This window comes from Vicia villosa, linkage group LG4 (assembly GCF_029867415.1).
Source record: "Vicia villosa cultivar HV-30 ecotype Madison, WI linkage group LG4, Vvil1.0, whole genome shotgun sequence".
Lineage (NCBI taxonomy): Eukaryota > Viridiplantae > Streptophyta > Magnoliopsida > Fabales > Fabaceae > Vicia > Vicia villosa.
This window is the reverse complement of record NC_081183.1, coordinates 156472298-156494877: the sequence shown is the minus strand read 5'-3', so window position 1 is coordinate 156494877 and position 22580 is coordinate 156472298. Positions and strand designations below refer to the sequence as shown.

The 22580-nt window shown below is 33.8% G+C and overlaps 3 protein-coding genes across 4 annotated transcripts; all 3 read right to left on the bottom strand.

Annotated features, from left to right (window-relative positions):
• Nucleotides 1-731: 731 nt before the first annotated feature.
• LOC131595643 (uncharacterized) lies at nucleotides 732-3119 on the bottom strand. The gene is made up of 4 exons (XM_058868053.1): nucleotides 2805-3119; nucleotides 2518-2729; nucleotides 1372-1633; nucleotides 732-1284 (listed from the first exon to the last, which is right to left on the bottom strand). The coding sequence occupies exons 1-4, from the start codon at nucleotides 3063-3065 to the stop codon at nucleotides 988-990; spliced, it is 1032 nt and encodes a 343-aa protein (XP_058724036.1). The 5' UTR covers nucleotides 3066-3119; the 3' UTR covers nucleotides 732-987.
• A 5838-nt stretch (nucleotides 3120-8957) lies between these two features.
• LOC131595641 (uncharacterized) lies at nucleotides 8958-13131 on the bottom strand. The gene is made up of 5 exons (XM_058868051.1): nucleotides 12995-13131; nucleotides 11629-11896; nucleotides 11351-11562; nucleotides 9654-9915; nucleotides 8958-9566 (listed from the first exon to the last, which is right to left on the bottom strand). The coding sequence occupies exons 1-5, from the start codon at nucleotides 13129-13131 to the stop codon at nucleotides 9270-9272; spliced, it is 1176 nt and encodes a 391-aa protein (XP_058724034.1). The 3' UTR covers nucleotides 8958-9269.
• On the bottom strand, nucleotides 12977-21410 carry LOC131595640 (probable sodium/metabolite cotransporter BASS4, chloroplastic). Of its 2 annotated transcripts, XM_058868049.1 has the most exons (14): nucleotides 21002-21389; nucleotides 20802-20895; nucleotides 20579-20686; nucleotides 20402-20469; nucleotides 19342-19420; nucleotides 19173-19231; nucleotides 18926-18994; nucleotides 17191-17304; nucleotides 16437-16458; nucleotides 14930-14997; nucleotides 14135-14220; nucleotides 13458-13587; nucleotides 13249-13350; nucleotides 12977-13177 (listed from the first exon to the last, which is right to left on the bottom strand). In XM_058868049.1, exons 1-14 carry the CDS (start codon nucleotides 21182-21184, stop codon nucleotides 13115-13117), a joined length of 1245 nt encoding a protein of 414 aa, XP_058724032.1. In that variant the 5' UTR covers nucleotides 21185-21389; the 3' UTR covers nucleotides 12977-13114. The 2 variants fall into 2 exon arrangements, with proteins under 2 accessions (XP_058724032.1, XP_058724033.1); XM_058868050.1 differs by lacking the exons at nucleotides 12977-13177; nucleotides 13249-13350 and having other exon boundaries at nucleotides 14103-14220; nucleotides 20375-20469; nucleotides 21002-21410.
• Nucleotides 21411-22580: the final 1170 nt, after the last annotated feature.

Genomic DNA, 22580 nt, shown 5'->3' with positions numbered 1-22580 from the left:
AGATTTGTCAAAATAAAATAAAATTTTATTGGCCAATGGTATAGGCATTGTATTCACATGACAGTAATATATTCTTATCTAGAGATGGATAAGGATACACAAGTATTTGAGTCTCATCATTCTATATTTTTTTGTGATAAGATCATTTAAATTCAAATTTCTATATAGGATTAATTATATGGTTATTTAGATTGGAGTTAATGCAACTCATGAATTTGTTTCAAATATGTGAAAACATTAAGGGAAAAAATAATACTATTGTACATAAAAAAACAACTTTACTACTAATCTAACTTTAATATATGACAAAAATTATTATTGTAATAAACACTAACAACTTTGCTACTAATTTACCTTCTAAATAAAAAATAAATTAATCAATATTTTTTTTTTTACAATTTCATTTTTCTTTCATTTCATTTTTATTATGTATTCAAAACAAATTCGCGTCCCGTACCAGTACCCGTGCGTACGCACGGGTATCCCGCTAGTAGGTGATAATATGAATTGATGACTAATATATATATATATATATATATATATATATATATATATATATATATATATATATATATATATATATATATATCAATGTTAAACTCACTTCTACTTTGTTATTGTTTTTAGTTTCTGGAAATATTTTTCAAAACAATTCTGAAAATCCAATTCGCTTAAAATATTAACTATTACTCTTAAGTTGTTTTGCTGCATCATTACCTATAGAAACGATATAAAAATCCTCACTTCATTGGATTTTTATTTAAACAATACCACTACATTACAAAATCCTGCATCTTCAATGATCCTGAGAGAGGGGTGTCCAATAGATATACATCTATTATTACTCTAAACATATTTAACAAGTGAAAATTGATTCCTTAGCTTCTTTTGGTGAATGTAAATAGTAAAGTACCTCTCCCAATTTGCACTTTAAATTTGTAACAACATCACCAAAACTAACAATGGCAACTTAACTTCATCAGTGCACTATTTTGTATCCAGCAACTGTGCTTTGATGATAGCTGCACTTACTTCTTTGATAAATGGAAACAAGTGTCCAGCACCTGGTAATTCATGGTATTCAATCCATGGAAGTTTTTGAACAATATATCGTTGCAGCGTAACGGGGACAATCCCATCTTCATCACCTTGCCATAGATGAACTTGGACTTTATCATCTGGGAAAGGGTTATCAAGATCAAGTGGATCAAAATCCCAAGATCCGAAACCAACCATGGCGTCACGGCATATAGATTCATGCTCACCTTGTTGTTTCACCTGTGACTGCATTACAAGATTACATGAGTATTTATATATCTATAATGCTAGCTCAAAGACTAAAAATAAAAATGTATATCATCATATTCATACTTGATGTTCTTTTGGAACAAAGTTGGAAACAATAGATAAATCTTGGGGAGAAAGAATAGCAGGATTGGCTTCTAATGCACTTGAAGTAGGAAACCAGTTTTGAGTAAACCACCAATATGTAAGCCATGGAACATAATGAGCAACTCGAAGTTCCCATCGATCTTGTGGAAGTTGCTCATAATAGGCCTTTACAGACATGTTGTAAGGAAGTCCATGCCACCAGTAGTTTACCACTGGAGTCAACAATGTAGCCCCAGCAAGTCTGTTATCATTTCGTAAGATGAAGACTTGTCAAAGTATAAAAGTCTTGAGCAATATTATTATGAAAATTAAATGTTTCTAATTCAAATAGTAACGTCGCAACATCATAATTAGACATCTTTAATAAATATGGCACTTCCTAAGTAGAGAAAGATCTCAGAGTAAGCCCGAGTTAAAAGGAACACATAACACATAGACTTTCATACTAACTAAAAGCAGGCAATTCCACCCGATAGCACATCAATGATCATTCGATTTAATCTGGTGACGACTGTCTGCACAACATTCTACATAGTCCGTTCTTGGTATTTAAGAATAAATTGTGTTATTTTAGTTATTCTAATTTATTATAACTCATATATTACTTCTAATTTCTTTTACTAACATGGACGTTTCTCTCACTAACTTGGGCGTTGAAGTGTCAACATGTTGATCAGCCTTATTTCTACCGTGTTAGAAATAGAGATCCACTGCAGCAATACACAACTTCGCTATCCCTCCTTTTATCGGTTTCTGACCGGAACAATTACTACTTTGACTGAATATATAGTTTTCAAAACAAAAATCGGAAAATTCCTAACATAAAACCTAAAGAGATAATTCCTCCGTCTCACAATAGGTATTATCTTTTCTATTTTTATTTGTCTCAAATTATTTATCCGAATACAAATGTAATATTTATTATTTCTTCCACTAAATTACCCTTATTTATTATATTTTAAATCAGGTAACTACTCAACTACTTATTATTAATAAGATTATTTTAATAAAACACATTTATTTTATCTTTAAAAAGCGTGAAAATCTCAAATATAAGTATATTAATTAATTTAATAAATGGTAGTTGTGTGGATTGTAAAGAAGGAGCAATAATCTGTAAGGAACCTGTGGGGAATGAATTTGAGGCAACCCCAAACAGCTTGTCCACCCATTGAATATCCTATGACATAGAACTTGGAACCCAATTCCAAATTATCTGCAAGCTCCTCAACATCAAGAGCTAAACTCTTGACACTTCTTTTTGGATCAGGATCACTTTCTCCATACCCTGGTCTATCAAATGACACAATATATGCTCCTAATTCCTCAAGCAACCCCTAACCAAATTAATTATTAATTATCAATCAATTATGAATAGAAAAGAAAATGAGCCAGTTGAATAGGTAACTTACAGAAGGAAGGTTTGTTGCAATGACTGTATCATGTCTGCAAGATCCAAAGCCATGCATGAATACAATCTTCTTGTTAGCTAAATCTCTTGGAACCCCATATTCTTTGTAGGCCAAATGTCTTCCATCTCTAAGCTTTATCCTTGTTGCTGTTATGGGTGGACCACCTGGTGAACCACATGTTCTTGGGGCTGGAGGTTTAATGGCCTTGTATGCTAAGGCCAAAATTACTATCAACAAAACTGATGCAATTCTCCTCAACATTTTCTTTCTACAATAAACACAGACGGACTCAATTCAATATATATACTCTCTTTCATACAATAATTTTTCTACTCCAAATTGTCAAATTCCTCTTTTTTTTCTATTTTTAATTAATTTTTTATTGTTTTTGAAGTTTCGAAAAAATTCAAAAAAATTTCCATAATTCTTATTTCGTCTAATTAGATGAAATTATGTGTTTTTATATTTTTCTGAATTTAATTTAATCGTTTTTCTTCTTTCTATTTGTTTCTGCTTGTTTGGAACATGATTTGTATTTATGTGTTTGTTGATAACATGACGGAACAAAGAACTTTAAGGCAGTTGACTGTCCCTGATGCGAACTATAATGGTTTGTGCATTGAGTATCCTGATGTTGATGTATCTTTGGAATTGAAATCTGGTTTAATACATTTGTTGCCTAGGTTTAATGGTTTTGCAGGTGAGGATCCGCATAAGTATTTGAATGAATTCCAGGTTGTGTGCTTTGCACCTTCTGATCCTTCACTAGAGGATATTGTCAAACAAATGGCTGCAAATAATCTTTAGTATCAACAACAAATAGATTCTACTCTTCAGACTTTGTAAACACAGATTGGACAGCTTACCACTTTGATGAATGTCATGCAGCAATCTCAAGGATTTATGTTTTTCAAATAGAGTTGCTTTCTGAAAATGTTGATGATACTTGTAATAATTTGCTTGCATCTGATTTTCCATCACTGTCTGATTTTGATGATGTTTACTCATGTTCTGATTGTACTGACACTAACATTTGTGTTGTATGTGCTGAGATTGATGCTGTCTTGCAGGGTAACATATTTACTACAGGTGAAGTTGTTATCGATGTAGTTGTTCATGCAGCTGATACTCTTGACATCCCGGTTTCCCCAAGCACTCCTTCCATTGAGCAGCCACCTTCCCCCGAGCTGAAGCAACTTCCTGAAAACTTGAAATATGCTTATTTAGAGAGTAATGAAAAACTCCCTGTTGTAATTTCTTCTAATCTTGATTTTGATCAAGAAATTAAATTTTTGCAGGTTTTAAAGAAGCATAAGAAGGCGATTGGGTGAACTTTGACCGAAATTCTCGATATTAGCCCATCTATGAATTTGCATAGGGTCTTAATTGAAAGGGAAGATGAAACAAAAGTAGTGGGGCATCCTCTCAATCTTTTGATCTTCGATGTTGTGGAAAAGAAGATCATGTGCCAATTCGATATTTTTACTTATCGAAGATTCTTCTTTGATCCTGGAATAAATGGCGAAGGCACTAATGAAAATTTCAAGTTCAACGGACATTACCCAAATCTACTCCATGAGAGCCCCACTTTGGAAGAAGAGAATGTAGAAGATCTCTCTTTGGAAAAAGCTGCTTATGCGATCACTAATCCTCCTTGACTATTCGGGTGTGTTATTTCCTTTCTCTCACTCTTATTTAATAGTTATGTCCTTTCATTGAGGACAATGCATGTTTTAAGTGTGGAAGAGAGAATCATTTATTTTCTTTGCTTTTGTTCGTTGCTTTGTTTTGTTTTTAGTTATTATATTAAAAAAAATGCATCTTTTTGAAACTTTTGGGCTGTAGATTAATTTGAGGTTAGTTGGGGAGACTTGGGAAAAGTTCACAAGATCGGTATTGTCTTAACACCATAAGTCTCCTGTGTATGGAAATTATTTTGAATACTTGTTATGACATAGCCTTGAATTCTCATTCTCTAATAGCTCTTGAGCAGTTTATCTTTGGAGTCGACACCATCTCACACATGCTCTAGTGTAAGGAAGCCGGTGAAAATAAGTGAGTGATCGAAGGCTCTTTTGAAAAAGAAAAAAAATATAGGGAATGCACTTTCTAAGTTGGGTGACCCTCACCCGGTCACTTAGCCCAACGGTTGTGGAACCTACAAAAAAAATTAATAATAAGACTCGTTGTTAGTTGGTTCAGAGGTTTCTGGTGTTGAACTTGGTAGGGTTATACCATTTAGGTACCAGAAACCCATGCAAAAAGGATCAGAATCACTAACAGGTAGCCTTACTATGTGTCTGTGTAGATAACGAGCTTAATGTGATTGTGGCAGAATGAAAAAGCGTAAAAAGGAGGTTGAGTAAGTTAGGCTTTGGCATAATAACATGATTCGAAATGGTTTGTGTGTTCAGGAGGCTTACGATCGTATAATTGTGAATTTGTGTTCCTACAATATCCTTAGTGTGCAAGATTAGTACCTATTGATGCAACCTTAATCGAATATAAGTTTGTAGGCTAGAATGAGTAAATGTTGCTGTGTGCTTCTTTGTTTTGATTTTTTTTTAGTTTTTGCTCGGAATGCAAAATTTTAAGTTTGGGGGAATTTGATAAGTGCATTTTGAAGCACGTTCCTCTATGTTTGTACTTATACATTTCCATGGTTTGCTTTTCTTATTTTTATATTTTATAATGTTTTAATATTTTAGTATATTTTCATTGTTATTTAATTTTCGTACTTAATTTTCAGCTTTAGCAGTCTGCACTATAACGATTACAAATGGAGCTCCGAGAATGAGATCAACGCGTTCTAATAATCACCGAAAATCTAAGAGAAAAAGCTACAACTTTTGTGTTGGTGTCGAAGTCAGATTCAGAGTGCATATTATTCAGAATTTCGTTTGAAGCTGCAACATTAGTTTAATTTAGTTTTTGGGTCGTTAGTTTTGGGGTTATGTTTGTTTGACCCAGTTGGGTTATGACCCGAATTCTTGTTTCTCCCATTTACCTAGGGTTGGTCGTACTGTTCACTTCGTCACGTTTTTTTACTATTCACGAAATTATGAGGCAAGCTTGTACGAATTCCATGGAGAACTAATTCCCTAGAGATTAATCTGCTGTAAACGGTTTCCGCCGTTACTTTGAGGTTCTTATATTTTCCAATTAATATTTTTTATTTCAATTTTGATCTTTGATATGTTGTTTGCTTAATTCGATATTATCCCAGGTTAGATTGATTTGTTTCGACGGTTGCATGTTCCTATACTTTAATCGTGTTTGCATAATCCGCGTATGTTTGTCGTGTTTGCTTAATTCACAATTGTTATATCTAATCCGTTTGCTTAATTCGGGAATTAGCAACATACATCACATAATATCAATTGCGCTTGTATAATTGTTTTAATAATAAAAAAGGGAATAGAATCCGTTTGTGAGTTGGAAATTATTTGGATCGATGATAAGTTAGGAAGTCAAAACAGTAGATTAAACGTTTTAGCTTATTTTGATAATCATTTATTTTCACTTTTTTCCAAATCGAAATCTAAAATAAAACCCCCTAAATCGACTTACCATTGGTTGATAATTAACAAGAATCCTCGTGATACGACCCGAGCAATTGTCACTATACTACCATTTTATAAAATACTCGTTTTTGATCCGTGCACTGATAAGTGCCAAAATGTACTTATTTTGTGTATGTAAATAGTGGCACTTATCGATACTTTTGTTAATACCATTTGAATAATTCCCCATTTTGTGTATAAATACGTATACTTTGTGAATAGTTGTATTTTCATATACTTTTATACCATTTGATAGTTTTTCCTGTGTTTTGTAGGTAGTTATGCATATTGGAGCCTTGAGGAATAAAGTGTCAAAGGCATGACTTCGATTTCGCAGTTTTGGTGCAAGTCCGCTTAGCCACCGTCAAGCGGACTTCCATAGGCTCAAAATAAGGATGACCAAAATCATCATTTTGTTTTCCATTCATTCATTATTGGATAGAGCATTGAATAAGCTTTCCAACGCTTCGAACCAGGCGCAATTCGGAGTTACGGTTCTCAACTTATGGCGAAAACAAGATTTCACTTTTGCTGTCAGCCGCTAAGCGGGAGTATACTCGCTGAGCGACCATAATAGATAGAAGCTCGTTAAATAGGGATAAAAATCACATTTTTAGGTTATGGTTTTGGGGTATTTGTTCCCAACTCCATCAACCTTCATTTGTTGGATAGATTAGTTTAGAAAACAACTTCAGAGGTTGCATTTGGAAGATTAGGGGTGGATTGAGCGTCGAACGGAACTGACAAACCGGGAGATTTTCGGTTCATTTCTCTTATCCTTTGTGTATTTCTCTTTGGTTGGGTTTTGTATATGATTTTACTTTGAACTCATGTATATTTGTTGATCATGACGTTATATAAAACTTGCTTTACAAATCTATGTTGATTGTTGTATTTTTTTGCTCTGTGCTCGGGATTTGGGTTGCTTTAGAGATAAACTTCTTGAATCCTTATTTAGGATGATTATCTGTTAGTTTATGAACTCTAGAGATAGATGTAGAGCTAACAATCACTGTGGGTATCCGTTCTTAATGCTTTCGTGTTTGAGCGGCGCGCGAGAGATCGTCGACGTGAGAATACGGATGTTCTCGCAGCTTTGCGTTAGAGATAACCTAGGTTGTGAGTTAATCTCGTAGGTGCTCCAGAGATGGACACTTATGTGAGAGATACGTGATAACATAGACGAGTATCGTAGGTTGAGTATAACGGGTCGATAAGTTTAAGTTTGTAAGAAGTAGATCATATGCAAGGCTTGATAAGTCTTATCTTTCCAAAGAATGAATTCTTTTCTGTTCATATATTTTACTTTTCCGTTCTTATACTTTTGTCATTCAAACCCGAGCTCGAAACCGTAGAAACTGTTGAATGACATTCTCACCATCTCTGCGGACACGATAATTCCCGAATCAATATTTCCAAATCTTTTGTTGCTTGCCGCTATGCCTGCTTCAACATGCACGACAGCGGATCATTAGGATTACACAAGGAAGGGATGTACAAGCTCCAAGAGATCTAAAAATTTAGGGGGTGGTTTCGTTGCTGCAAGAGATCGAACAATTTAGTGTATATTCTAGAAATTGAAAAGACTTAAAAGGTTGTTTTTTCTTAGTGCTCCGTTAAACTCTAGAGACTCATCTTGCCTTCTGCAGGATCTTCGAGGAAAAGTTCTTGGTACCTGAATTTTCTACCCATAATTAATAACATTTGTGGCAGAACATTTTATTATTTTATTTGTTTATGAATTTAATTCTTGTAATCATAATGATATGCATAATATCTTAAAAATAGGGGCAAAAATATTATAAAGACAGGCTATTTTGATGAAAAAATTGACTCTTTGAGTTTTGGATCAAGTTTCTAATTTGGATCAAATTTGATTCATCAGAAATTCATATTCTTACGATGATCTTCATTTCATAAGGTTTATCATCTTCTTAAATTAGAAGTCTGACGTCTCCCTTGTCTTATTTTTTCACCTATTCCTTCTTCTCATTGTTTTTGTTACAATTTGACAAATCATTTTATTTTTTCATAGGAATTGTCAATCACTTCATTACTCATCCTAAAATATATGTGTCTAAGTGAATCACAAAGAACACATAGAAAGGAACTTTGTATTTATGCCTCAAAATCTCAATCTAGAGTCATCAGTTGAACAATAGATGATAATATGAATTGATGACTAAAATATATATAACTGATTATTAGTATGTGTTGAGAAGTGTGGTTGGGCCTAACACAACCCTACAAAACCGGCTTGTAAGGTGAGGATTGTCCCCCACTTATAAGGACATGTTCAGGCCATATATTGTCTGATGTGGGACTAAATGCCTCATCAATGAAGTAGTTGAAAAATAGATGATAATATGAATTGATGACTAAAATATATATAACTGATTATTAGTATGCATGTAGTTATAATACTTACAATTTAACCTCAACATCTATATATCAAAGTTTAAACTCACTTCTACTTTGTTATTGTTTTTAGTTTATGAAAATATTTCTCAGAACAACTTTGTAAATCCAGTTCGCTTAAAATATTAACTATTACTCGTAAGTTGTTTTGTCGCATCAATCCCTATATAAATGATATAAAAATACTCACTTCATTGGATTTTTATTTAAACAATACCACGTATATTAAAAACCCTGCAACTTCGATCATCCTGAGAGAAGGGTGTCCAATAGATATACATCTATTATTACTCTAAACATATTTAACAAGTGAAATTGAAACTAAAAAACTACTACATCCAGTTATTATCAGTCTGTGGTTGTAGTTTTGTTTCCTTAGCTTCTTTTGGTGAATGTAAATAGTAAAGTACCACTCCCGATTTGCACTTTAAATTTTTAACAACATCACCAAAACTAACAATGGCAGCTTAGCTTCATCAATAAATTATTTTGTATCCAGCAACTGTGTCTTGATGATAGCTGCACTCACTTCTTTGATAAATGGAAACAAGTGTCCAGCACCTGGTAATTCATGGTATTCAATCCATGGAAGCTTTTGAGCAATATATCGTTGCAGTGCAACGGGGACAAGCCGATCATCATCACCTTGCCATAGATGAACTTGGATCGTATCATCTGGGAAAGGGTTATCAAGATCAAGTGGATCAAAGTCCCAAGATCCAAAACCAACCATGGCGTCACGGCATATAGATTCATGCTCACCTTGTTGTTTCACCTGTGACTGCATGACAACAATACATGAGTATTTATGTATCTATAATGCTAGCTAAAAGACTAAAAATAAAAATGTAAATTATCATATTCATACTTGATGTTGTTTTGGAACTAAGTTGGAAACAATGGACAAATCTTGGGGAGAAAGAATAGCAGGATTGACATGTACTGCACTTGAAGTAGGAAACCAGTTTTGAGTAAACCACCAGTATGTAAGCCATGGAACATAATGAGCAACTCGAACAGCCCATTGATCTTGTGGAAGTTGCTGATAATAGGCCTTTGTGGACATGTTGTAAGGAAGTCCATGCCACCAGTAGTTTATCACTGGAGTCAACAATGTTGCCCCAGCAAGTCTGTTATCATTTTGTAAGATGAAGACTTGTCAAAGTATAAACTCACATAAGATTTGATGCATCATAATTTGTTAAATGTTTATAAAAGTCTTGTGCAGTATTTTCTTATAAAAGTCTTACGCATCATTAGTGTTTTTTGTTGTTGTTATGTATGCAATGCAATTATTTATTTATTTGTTTTAGAGGTTTTATTCTATTGTGTTTTTCTTATAAGAACTTTAATGAGACAATATATGTTCTTTTCAATTTTGTCCTAATCCCTCAAAATTGATCAAGTATAAACTTATTATTATGAAATTAAATGTTTCTAATTCAAATAGTAATATCGCGACATCGTAATTACACATCATTAATAAATGGAAAATGCTAAGAGTGCATCAGTAACACTTTTTAGTATGACGACTGTCCACACAACACTCCACGTAGTACGCAAGCAATTTTAACCGTTCTTGATATATAAGGATTATGCGTATTACTTCAGTTATTCAAATTTATTGTCACTCATACACTAATTCTAATTTCTCTCACTCTCTCTACCTTATTAAAAGCAGAGATCCATTGCAACAATACACAACTTTCATATCTCATCTTTTATCGATTCCTGACGAGAATAGTTATTACTTTGCCTCTGTTTGATAAGACATATTTTTGAACTTATAACTTATAACTTATACCTTATAAGCTCATATGATAATTTATATCTGTTTGGTAATGGTCTTTTCGTCGAGCTTATAATTTATTTCTCAGACGCTATTTCATTTTATCTTATAGCTTTTCATTTTTTCTTTCTTTTTTATCCTTATTATTTTAACAAAAATTTACTTTTATCTTTTATAATTTATAATTTATTTTAATTTAAAATAAAATAATTATTTTTATTAAATATTTTTTATATTATTTTATATTTATAAATTAATTGAACCGTTAATTTTACCAAACAATTCAATTAACTTATCAACTATCAGTCTCAATCATCAACTATAAACTATAACTCATCAACTATTTTATTAGTCCGCCGCTATAGCTAGTGGCGGAGCCAGGAATTTTAGGCAGTCTGGATTTTTACACCATTGATTATTCATCTGTTTTAATTTTCACACCTTATTTTTACTAATTTTGTCCCTGATTTTGTTTAAAAATCGACTATTAAATTTGGGGAGTACAAAGAAAATAGGCGTTGAGCCCGGGCGCCTGCCCGGGCTAGCTGGGCCTTGGCTCCGCCCCTGTAGCTTATCAACTAGCTTATAGTTCAATTGACTCGATATTTAATTTTCAAAACAAAAACCGGAAAGCTCCTAACATAAAAACCTAAAGAGATAACAAAGTATATGAATGGTTGGTGAAATTTGAACAAGTTAAAGAATTAAAATAATTTAATAAATGGTAGTTGTGTGGTTTATTATTGTAAAGAAGGAGCAATAATTGCGTTACCAACCTGTGAGGAATGAATTTGAGGCAACCCCAGACAGCTTGTCCACCCATAGAAAATCCCATCACGTAAAACTTGGAACCTAATTCCAGCTTATCTGCAAGTTCCTCAACATCAAGAGCCAAACTCTTGACACTTCTTTTCGGGTCAGGATCACTTTCTCCATACCCTGGTCTATCAAATGACACAATATATGCTCCCAATTCCTCAAGCAACCCCTAACCAAATTAATTACTCAATCAACAAATTGAACGAAAAATGAACCAATTGAATAGGTAACTTACAGATGGAAGGCTTGCTGCAATGACTGTATCATGTCTGCAAGATCCAAAGCCATGTATGAATACAATCTTGTTGTTGGCTAACTCTCTTGGAACACCATATTCTTTGTAGGCCAAATGTCTTCCATCTCTCAGCTTTATCCTTGGTGCTGTTATGGGTGGACCACCTGGTGAACCACACGTTCTTGGGGCTGGAGGTTTAATGGCCTTGTATGCTAAGGCCAAAATTACAATCAACAAAACTGATGCAATTCTCCTCAACATTTTCTTTCTACAACAAACATAAACGGACTCAACTCATTATATATATACTCTCTTTCATACAATAATATATATTATGTGTATCATTTGTTTGTCAAAAAGGAAAGACATGGTGAATTTAAAATTGTTACTTTATGATAATATTCATTTAATATTAATTCAGCTATCACGTCGACATCATGCCATTTAAAAAGTCCGTGCTTTAGTACTTGATTTTCCTTTTTTTCAGTAGACAAAATCGACAAGAACTCTTTCATTTCAAAAAACGTGAAATATGTGAGTGCCAAATAGAGTTTAATTGCTATGCACTGTCAGTGTAAAACTTTTTACACTATCAATGCATCACAACCACTCAATTATATTACTTTTTAAAAATTAAAATAAAAGTCAAACACTTCCAATAGATTAACGGTTGTGATTTACTGACGGTGTAAAACTTCTTTATACCGTCAGTATATTCCAATTAAATTCATTGAACAAACGATTATATAAGATTTTTTTTCTCCTGAACTAAATAATTCATACTTTGAAGTGATCAAAGTATACTTAACTCAAATCTAATTAAACAAAACAATCACAAGAACCTACTTACACATTCAGTGCTTTTCAAAAGGCCAATAATGATGGTACGTAATTCATAAAGCGCAAAATACCCATACACGTTATTCGCCATACTTCATTTTATTTTATTTTTTTTGTGGAATGAGGTTTTTGATTTTCTCCAAATATGTATATTATTGTAATTATGCATGACCTTTTTTTTTAAGTTTAATTGTTATACATTGTAAGTATAAAAACATTTACATCATCAATGCATCATAACCATTCAATTATATTATTTAAAAAAAAAATTAAACATTTCTAACTTATCAACGGTTGTGATTAACTGATAGTATAAATTTTTTTATAATCTCGGTGTATTTTAATTAAATTATTTCTTTTAATTATTTTAACTAAACATTATTTTTTATTTTTTACTTATTTATGTTTTGATACTTTCTTTTTTATTTTCTTAAATGTTGTATACTGTACGTATACTATGGATCATAGGTGGTGAATGTGTTTGAAATTTTTAGGAGAACAAGGGACATGTTTGAACGTCCACTACCTTGGTATAAAGATAGAGATATAAATACAAATCCTGTAAGTGAGCTGTAGTAAAAAGGAAACTAAAGGTTGGAAACAATATGCTGGGACGGATTGCCAGAATGAATAAAATTTCCTCTCCTTAAGCCATCTTAACATTGTTTTTGCGGCGCATGAAGTTGACGAGAAAAGAGTCCACAATAATCTACAAGGACTTCTGGGTTAGAATGAGAATGAAATATTAGAAGTAACGGTTGAAAAAAACAAATGAATAACCTGGATTAGATGTGTTGCAATACAAGGAAGAACCAGTAACCCGGATTCTCCAAATGCACCACAAAGTGGCTCGATAACTGCTACCATTACTGGTAATGTTTTCTGAAAGGTATCAAAGCATGTTTTTTTGAGATAAAATCAAATGAAGTATAACTATTTTATATGTGATCGATATTGAGAAAGTGATAAATAACTAGTTGATTTTTCACCTGGCTTGCGACTAATATGAGCGCGTTGGCATTTTCTTTGCGGGAAAAAGTTGATTTTTCACCACCAGAGATAATTGAAAGACTCTGGACAGCAATGCTGTTGAATACCAATAAGGTCAAATGAAGAAGTCTGCAATGCACCATGAAAGTCAATGTTAGATACCATAACTCCGTGTATGTTGGATGTCCTTTAAAACAACTAATCAATATGCAGAGTAGTGCCACCGAATACTTTCTCTAATGACTTATGTTGGTAATTAGAGGTTGTTATGGTTCCAGATCATATGCATATGAACGATAAAAGTACATAAGACTCTAAAAAGTAACATTGTTAATTGAAAACATGTGAACTATACAATAAATTATCTTATTTATAGAGCTTATTGTGCTAACTAACTTCTTAAATTCCTAACCAACTTACCAACCTAACTAACTAATTAACCAAACTTAATAGTAGCATCCTCTGCAATCAATTACGGACCACAGCTACTCTAAAGTGGGTACTCACTTGAAATTGGAACTCATTTGATAAACTATTAGTTTTAGAATAAAATACATAATCTGTTTTTATTTACTCAATTAATATTTCCAAAACAATCAATTAGTGAATTGAAAACTAGTGAGAACAGATCGCAGTTATCACACAATGTAAACAAACTGAAGCATGTTGGACATACAGTCCGAGTCCAATGGCTACAAGAAAAACTTTGGGCTTCACGATTAACAACAGTGGCCTTGACTTGCTCACTTGTGTCCAAGGTACCTGCATGATAATATTTGATTACCATAACTTTCCAGTAATACCTTGTTGATAAAATATTGAACCAAATATAGACTTAAACACCACCCGCCAAAACCTTGTCCCATTTCATAGACTTGGCTACATTGGTCAAACATCATAATGATATCCTATTATTATAACTCATGTGTAATGATAGACCATTAAAATGCATTTTTTTTGTGTTAAAGGTTTAGCTAAATATGATATAATTTATGAGAAGGAAGTAAATTCCTGAAGAGCCTCTAAAATTTTTAGTTAAAAATTATTTGTCCAGTAGGATAACTGGTAATATATGCAAGGCGTTCATGGATTGAATTAAAAGGCAGCATTTAACGAACAACTATTCCCCAGAAACTGACTTGTTTATGTACCAATTTTAGATGGCTCGCTTTGTACAGGGATTTCATGAATCAATTAAACAGATGGCTCACTTTCTTCTCTACTTTGTGGCGTAAAAACACTATTTGCATTTTTTTGTAAAAAATCAACAGATGAACATACCACTGGTGCAATGATATAATTAGTTTAAAGAAACTGCAAAAGCATCTCATCCATTTCACAACACATGACTCTGTAAAAATTAAAGAAAATAAAATAAAACTTAAGTACTCTTTTTCACCACATTGGTGCAAGGAAAATCACCAACTTGGAGAAAAGAAATAAGGAAACCCTGCAATGGAATCAGTCTTACCAGGCTAAGGAAAAATGCACTGATCCCTGAGAAAAGCTTACGGTTTCTGTCAACAAAGTCAGCGACACCTGTAATGCAAATCTGATCAAGACAAATAGTTTCAACAAGTATCATGTTATTGCATAGAAAAATGGAGAATCAGCACTAAACGAGAGCAAGACATTCTCTTTTAAATAAAGAACAAAAAGATTAGACTACTAGCATATATCTTCCTATAGCAAATAAAATAAAGAGAACTAAACCCGACTCACCAACTCGTTGACATAACGCAAAATCAATCAGCTCGAGGAAGCAGAAATGTAGCATAAAGACATGTCACATTCCCAACATTCCTTTATGCATACACTTATCATTCTTTTGTCTCTTAGAAGGGGAAGTGATTATGTTAAGGTAGTTAACCGACTATTTATATACGGAGTGGTAAAGGAGTCAATGCACTAGGATGATTACATAACTGTCTATATACGCTCGATCAATTTTATATTTTTATATGATTCTCCTTCATGGCTTTGGCAGAAGTAAAGAGGAGGGCAATCATGGCAATGCACAACTGATGACTGATGGTGTCCTTTGACACATGTATATAAGAGAAGTAAAATTGAAAAGGAAAATGTGTTTCGAGAGGGTTGGACAGAAGGAGACCAAACGAGCATATGAGAGGAGTGCTATAATTGGCTCGGAGCAGAATGTATATGTGATTAAGGCCGAGGGCGAAAAGAGTCAGTGAGTGAGTGAATCAGCTCTGATTTTCTTTTTTGCAGCATTATAATAGAAACCAACTGGTATAGAACAAGAATAAAAGAAGATCCCGGTTTACAGTGTAAAAAATTCCACCTTCATTGCAGTCTACTCCTAGTTGCCTACTTGCAGCATTTGGGTTACGTTCTTGGAGCCTCCAACACCTTCATTGTGTTGCATATGAAAGGGTGGATTTAGTTCCACGTGTTTATAAAACTTAGGAAAGCCTGTTTTGTAAGGTTGGATTATGTTCAACCCAAATTCTAAGACTAACCCATTAACCAACAAACTTCTTAACTACAAAACATGCCTATCAACTTCTCTTTGAAATTTATCAAGCCCTTTCATATTTTAAAGAGGCTTCTATGGTCACATGTTTAAGATTATGAGCAATTAGCTTTTATACGATATAATACAGTAAATAACCTTTCAAATGAGGTTTCCCTAAAAGATGTGTTGAGGGATTGACCATCTATTCTACATGGATATATTTTATCAGTTGTTATGTGTTATGTTCTTATGAATTGAGGGGTTACATTTTATCAATTACCTAAGTATGAGGAAATAATTACAAGTGACATTTAAGCAAATAATAATACAACTACTTGCCCATAACTATAGTATACTGCTTTGCAACAAAGACTTCTAGAAAACTGCATTACAATTTTATTCTCACTACTTATCATTTCTTCATAAAACACAATTACTTTTTTCTGTCAAAACAAGTGACAAGCAAACTGTTCGAATAAGCATAGAAAATAGGACACACCTTTAAAAGATTCACGAAGAACCTGCCCATTCAAAGCAATGAAAATTATTAAAATACTTTTAACAAACTGAGTGTAGCACAATAATTTGAGCACCGACCTCAAACAAAATTCAAACTATTGACAAGACAAACACAAATGCATACTACAACCAGGGTTTACAGCAACATAGAATTTCGACAAAATGAAATTATGCTACAAAATTGATGTGGTCAACAGGTAAAAGATTAAATACCAAAAAACTATATCTGCAATCAAGAAACAAGAAAGTGGCAAGATAGGATATTTGAAGAGTCATTTTGAATAATATGACCAATATATTGGCTCAATTCTTCAACTTTAATTTGGTAACTTATACAATTTAACACCCATGCCCAAATGACATCGCCTATTACTTGCAATAATACCTGTTTCTAAAGAGAATTAAAAGTCATTCTAGAGAGCAATAATAAGTGGGGTTTAAAACCACTCGCACACACTCATGAAGCAGCCTAACTTTAGAGATGCTTCGTGATAGTAAATAAAACACAATTAATTTCATTATGGAATATCATGTAGTTGGTCAAACCACATCATGTTGCAAAGATCAGCATCACAACTTAAGAAAGTGAAACAACCTCATAAACATAAAGAAACCTAGCAGTAAGTTCACGGAAGGAGGTCATATTTTTGCAGTTCAGAACCACAATGCTTATAAAGTATTCAAACAATAGTATATTCCGTATTGAAGATATGTGAAAGAGAAAACTCCATTACCTTTCCCAAAATAAGGGGGAATAATATGGTAAGAACAAGACTTTTAAATAACTGCTTGGTGGGTAAAGCCACTCCAACTCCACTAGCTACAAATTTTGTGATGGAAAATGGAACCTAGAAGAAGATGAACCATTGTCATAAAATACGACAACGAAGCCAATAATTATATTAGATAGAGAAAACAATATGGATACTAAAACTTTCTTGTTATTAAAGATAGTAAAAAAAGAAGGATAATAAAATCACAACCAAACCAGTTGAAATGATAGGAACTTGATGAAAAATGAGAAAAGAGACGAAACATTATTAATGTGAATATATTTATACCCAAAAATAAATATCAATCACACGAAAGATAGGTTCTTCCCAATTATAGTATAAAATAACCTAATAAGCACATATATAAACAACTATACTCTAACACAAGGGAAGATTACTAAGCACGTCTATAAGTAACTCTCTCATGGTTAGTCTAGCTTGAAAAGCTGGAAATTATACCATAAAGCTTCCAACTACACCAGAGGCTTCTCCTAACAGTTTCCCAAGCTGTATAAAGCTCTAAATCTCTAATGTTTGATTTAACCAATCATAAGAGAAAAATAGAAATGTAATACAAAAGTACACTCCAAACTCAAAAAAATACTACCTAAATTGTCCATTTCACTTATTATCAGTTTGTAGTTGTTTCCTTAGCTTCTTTTACTAGTATAACCCACTTTTAAGCATTTTTGGAGCTATGCCCCAAACTTTTGTCACTCTTATATTATAAATTGAGATAGTAAGCTAGCTAGTTGTGCTAGTGACTGTGAAAAAGCCATCTCAGCAAAGAATATTCAACCTATGAGCCTGAAGAGGCTGTGGTTTATAGAATACTGGATAGGAAGGCCTGGAAAGGATAAAGAAGTTGTGAAGAGTGTTTGACATAGTCAAAATCCTACTGAGTTTTGTGGAAACTAGATGTGACCGTGGGGGACAAGGGATACTGGCATATGCCAGCCAAATTTGATTTCTTTATCCTTTTCTGTTACTGTTATGTTGAGATGTTTCTTGATTGGCTTAAGTTTGAAAAGGTTGCTTAGTACATTTGGAAAGAACCCTGTTTTCCATATTCCTAATGGCAAAGATTATAAAACATGTTTTGTATAATCACTCAATGCATACTCGAGGTCAGATTTCATCTTATCATATCAAAGGTTGAAAAAAAGATAATGAGCTAAAGTTCTGCAAATATAATGATTAAGTTACAGGTACCTTCATGAAGATGAATCCTAGTTGCCAACAATTGTTGTTTTTACTTCTGAAATAAACTTCAAGCTCAAGAACTTTCAGAGTAATAAGGAGGAGTTGGACGTTACTTATGATATTCTTATAGTTGTATTTCGAGTCCACAAATCCAAACACTAGTTAAGGAAGCAAGACACTGAGCTAATTATGAGTATCATCCTTAAAAATGCGTTCATGGTATGTTACAATTCTTGGTTTTTCTATATGAGGAGGCGTTGTCTTAGTTGCAAAGATTACAAGAAGATTCCTTTCATCTTCTTACTTCTAAGATCCTAAGCCAACCACACTTAAGTTTTTATGCAACATCCAATATTTTCTATCAAAATTCAAAAATAGATTCTCAAGTTTTTTCTTTCCCCTCATTCCTAAAACTTCAACACAGCATTTGATTATTGGGCAAAAAAATTTAAAATTGAGATGATTGATAAAGAAGTAACTATTCAAGACTCACGATTAATATTCCTAACAAATTAGATATTACAGTCATTGCAAGAGCTAGTGCAGAATTTGCCCCAGCAAGCTGCAAGATAAAAGTAGCAAAACTCAGATAAAAACCAACTGCAGTGCAAGTGCTAGACACAAGGTATATATAAACTTATTGGAATAGAAAATAAATAAAAAACAAAAAAAAAAAGAGGGGGGGGGGGGGGGGGGGGGGGGGGGGAGTAACTGAAGAAAGAAGAGAACATAATCATTACTTGGGAAAGTGCAACACCACTTGATAATGTAGTTGGCATACAGCAAAATATGGCTAACCCTGTTTAAAGCCAGAAAACTTGTATCTTGAATAGCAATCCAACATTACGACAAAAGTACTATGAAAATGGCTAACATTGACTGCTTAGAGTAGAATATAAATGGTTAAACCTGTAATAAATTCTTGGGGTTGGAGCTGAACTTGCAATATTATCCGGGAAAAGTATGGTGTAAGAAATAAAATAGATACCTGTATGTAGAACAAAAGAGCATGTTACATTTTCAAACGTTATAAAAAAACGTGCGCTAATATTTTTGAAACGTACAAATATAAAAAGAAATTTTTTAAAAAATTGAGATGATCCATATTTGATAGAACACAATGGTGTAGATAGGTATTCAAATCTTGAAACCATTGATCAATAGTCATGTGAAACCAAGAGATGGAAGGTTTTTAAGAGAGGGCCAAAAGTTAGTAATATGAGTCTTGAAATCATACATACTTAAAGTCGGGAGTCGGTTAGGAAAGTAAGGTCCATGGAGCATAAGGAGTGTAGGTTAGTGTAATATTGTGAGCAGCAACGTATCATATACTGGTAGTTTTGGAGTTGGAGCATGTATTGTATCTGTTGTTTAGGGAAAGTGTCTCTATAATGAGCCGTATTTTTGGGAACACCTCTACTGATTGCTTTTCTCGTTAACTTTCCATAATATAAACAAATCACCCACTATATTTCTATTTCCACAGAATCTGTGTTTTAGGATACTAACATGTATCAGTTGAGCAACCCGGCAGAACCCACCTAGCACGATAAAGCTTTGTAGTTTGCTATTGCTATTGTATTACAAAAACATTCATACGGGCATACAGCAATCGAACCTTACAAGTCAAGAGTTTTATTCTTGACCATAAAAATAAAGACTCAAAGCCACCTCCTTTATTTCCTTGCACGAGATCGCTAATAATTTTGGACAGGGTGAAAATATTTATCCTATTAGTTGTATTTTGATTACTTTAAGGGGGGAAATTAAAAATTGGTGGTTTTTACGTGTCAAACAAACAAACACATACAATTTGATCATAAATTTGAAGAAGCATGGTGTAACACTCCAGTTAAACAGAGATTCCAAACTCGGGCACGTCAACCAAATCTAGGTAAGCATTTCCAAACAAAGCTGCAGCAGAGTAGTCTATAATATGCACCCGTAAAAAATAAAAGTGCACACATACTAGCCCAAAGAGTCCAACAGGCCATGCTTCTACAGCTGCACCAATTTCTTCACTTCGCAACACCAACCCTACAAGACAAGCCACGCAGTAGAACCTAGAACACTTAGAGACTTGTTTGTCATAAAATCAAAACAGCCTATAACTACAAAAGATTAGCCTACAAGTTACAACATTAACCTGAGATAACAAAAATTCCAAACGGCCCAATTTTCGACACATGATATTTGTCAACCGCGCAACCAAGACTAGGATATGTTAATCCTAACGTCACCGCAGAAATCAGAGCTACAAATGGCCTCAAAAGCAAACAAACAACACTGCAAAGTTATACCTCAGAACACAGCGAAGTCACAAAATAATGAAATACAAAATTTGAAATCATAGAAAGACAAAGACGCACCTAAGGGTAAAACATTGCCCCTAGCGAATCTCGAAATGGGTTCCACCCAACTCGGTGTTTTTGTCTCTTTGCTTCCACTATCACTACCATCCATCTGAAGGTAAATTTGTTAATGAAAAACTAGAGTTTCAATTCCTTCAAATGTGTTTTGTTTCCTTTTTGCTGAAGCTTATAATCATGAGGATGAAGGAAAATGGAACCTGATGGGATTGAGCAGATGCTCTGAAGGGAGATGGGATACAAACCCCAGGGCGTGGAGTGAGGGATTTGACAGGTGAGTGAAGATGACGGCGGGAAGGGAGAAATTGAGGACTTCGACGGGGGAATGAGGACGTGGTGGCGGAGTGCGGCGTGAGGATGAGTAAATGGGCGGTTCCCGCCATGAGGTCCGTCGAGTGGTGTAATGGCGACTAGATGTTGGGTGACATGACACTCGAGAGATGAATGAGTGAATGAATGGTGGGAAGAAAGAGGCAATTTTGGTTTGGTTTGTGGTGTGGAGTGGGAAGCAACCAAATTTTAATTAATTATTGAGAGGAAAATGACAACAAGGGTAATAAAATTGTGACAAATCCAAGAATGCAACTTACACAAAGGAAATCCTTTCAAAAGGAAAACTTGCAAGGGATGTATTGGTAATAGTAATGGAAATAGTCTCCTCAAGTCTTCTTCCTAGAATCTCCATCTTCTCCTTCTAAAATTCAAAATTGTCTACTTTCCTCTCCTTCACTAAATCTCAATCATTTGATTAATCCAACAACTCACAATTTAAGAGTAAAAATATATATAATTCAGAAGAACACTACGTTGTGTTGATGAGAATAATACAAATATGAGTGTGGATAATAGTCTCGCATTGGAAATGCATGTAATGAGTTGAACATATATAAGTGGGAGAATACACTCACCTATTACCTTAAAGTTTTAGGTGGAGAAGTGGTGTGTTTCCCACAAATGTGTTGCTCAAGCTGAATGTCCCAGAATTAACAATGCTCCCGAACTCGACTCTCCCATGATTGTTGCCCCAACATGTGTCTCATACAAGTTAGCGTGACAATTTTCTTTAACACCACGAATTTCTTCTTCATCTTTCTTTTAGGGTCTCCATCTAAAAAAAATATTGCATTCATATCTTTCATGTTTGCTAAAATCTACACTCATATCTTTTAGTTTATCATTGTAAGTTGTATGAATAACTTTCATTTGACATGACTTTGTTATTAAATAACATTTCATCATGTAATTTTTCTCATATTTCAACGGTTAATACAATATATTGAATGTGCATTCATTTGTGTTTTCATGTTTAGCGACTTTTGAAATATTTGGTAACAAAATATGTTTTTCTGTTTTAACTTTTTTCTCCAAAATACGTAGAAATACTAATTCAAAACGCAAGAAGACTGAAAGCCAGTTGTAGGCACTACAACGAGGAAGGGCTTTTAAAGCGCTTTTTTTGGCCTTTAACAGCGCTTTAAAGCGCTGCCAAAGCCAGCGCTGGCATAGGCTACGAAAGCGCTTTTAAAAGCGCTCTGGTAGGCCCCCCTATAAGAGCGCTTTTCTGGAAAAAGCGCTCTTGTAGGCCCCCCTTTAAGAGCGCTTTTCAGGTAAAAGCGCTCTGGTAGGCCCCCCTTTAAGTGCGCTTTTTCCAGAAAAGCGCTGTGATAGGCCCACCTGTGAGAGAAAAAATTAAAAAAAAAACGCAACATACTAAAGCGCTTTTGTAAAAGCGCTCTTATAGGGTGGGCTTTAAGAGCGCTTTTTCCAGAAAAAGCGCTC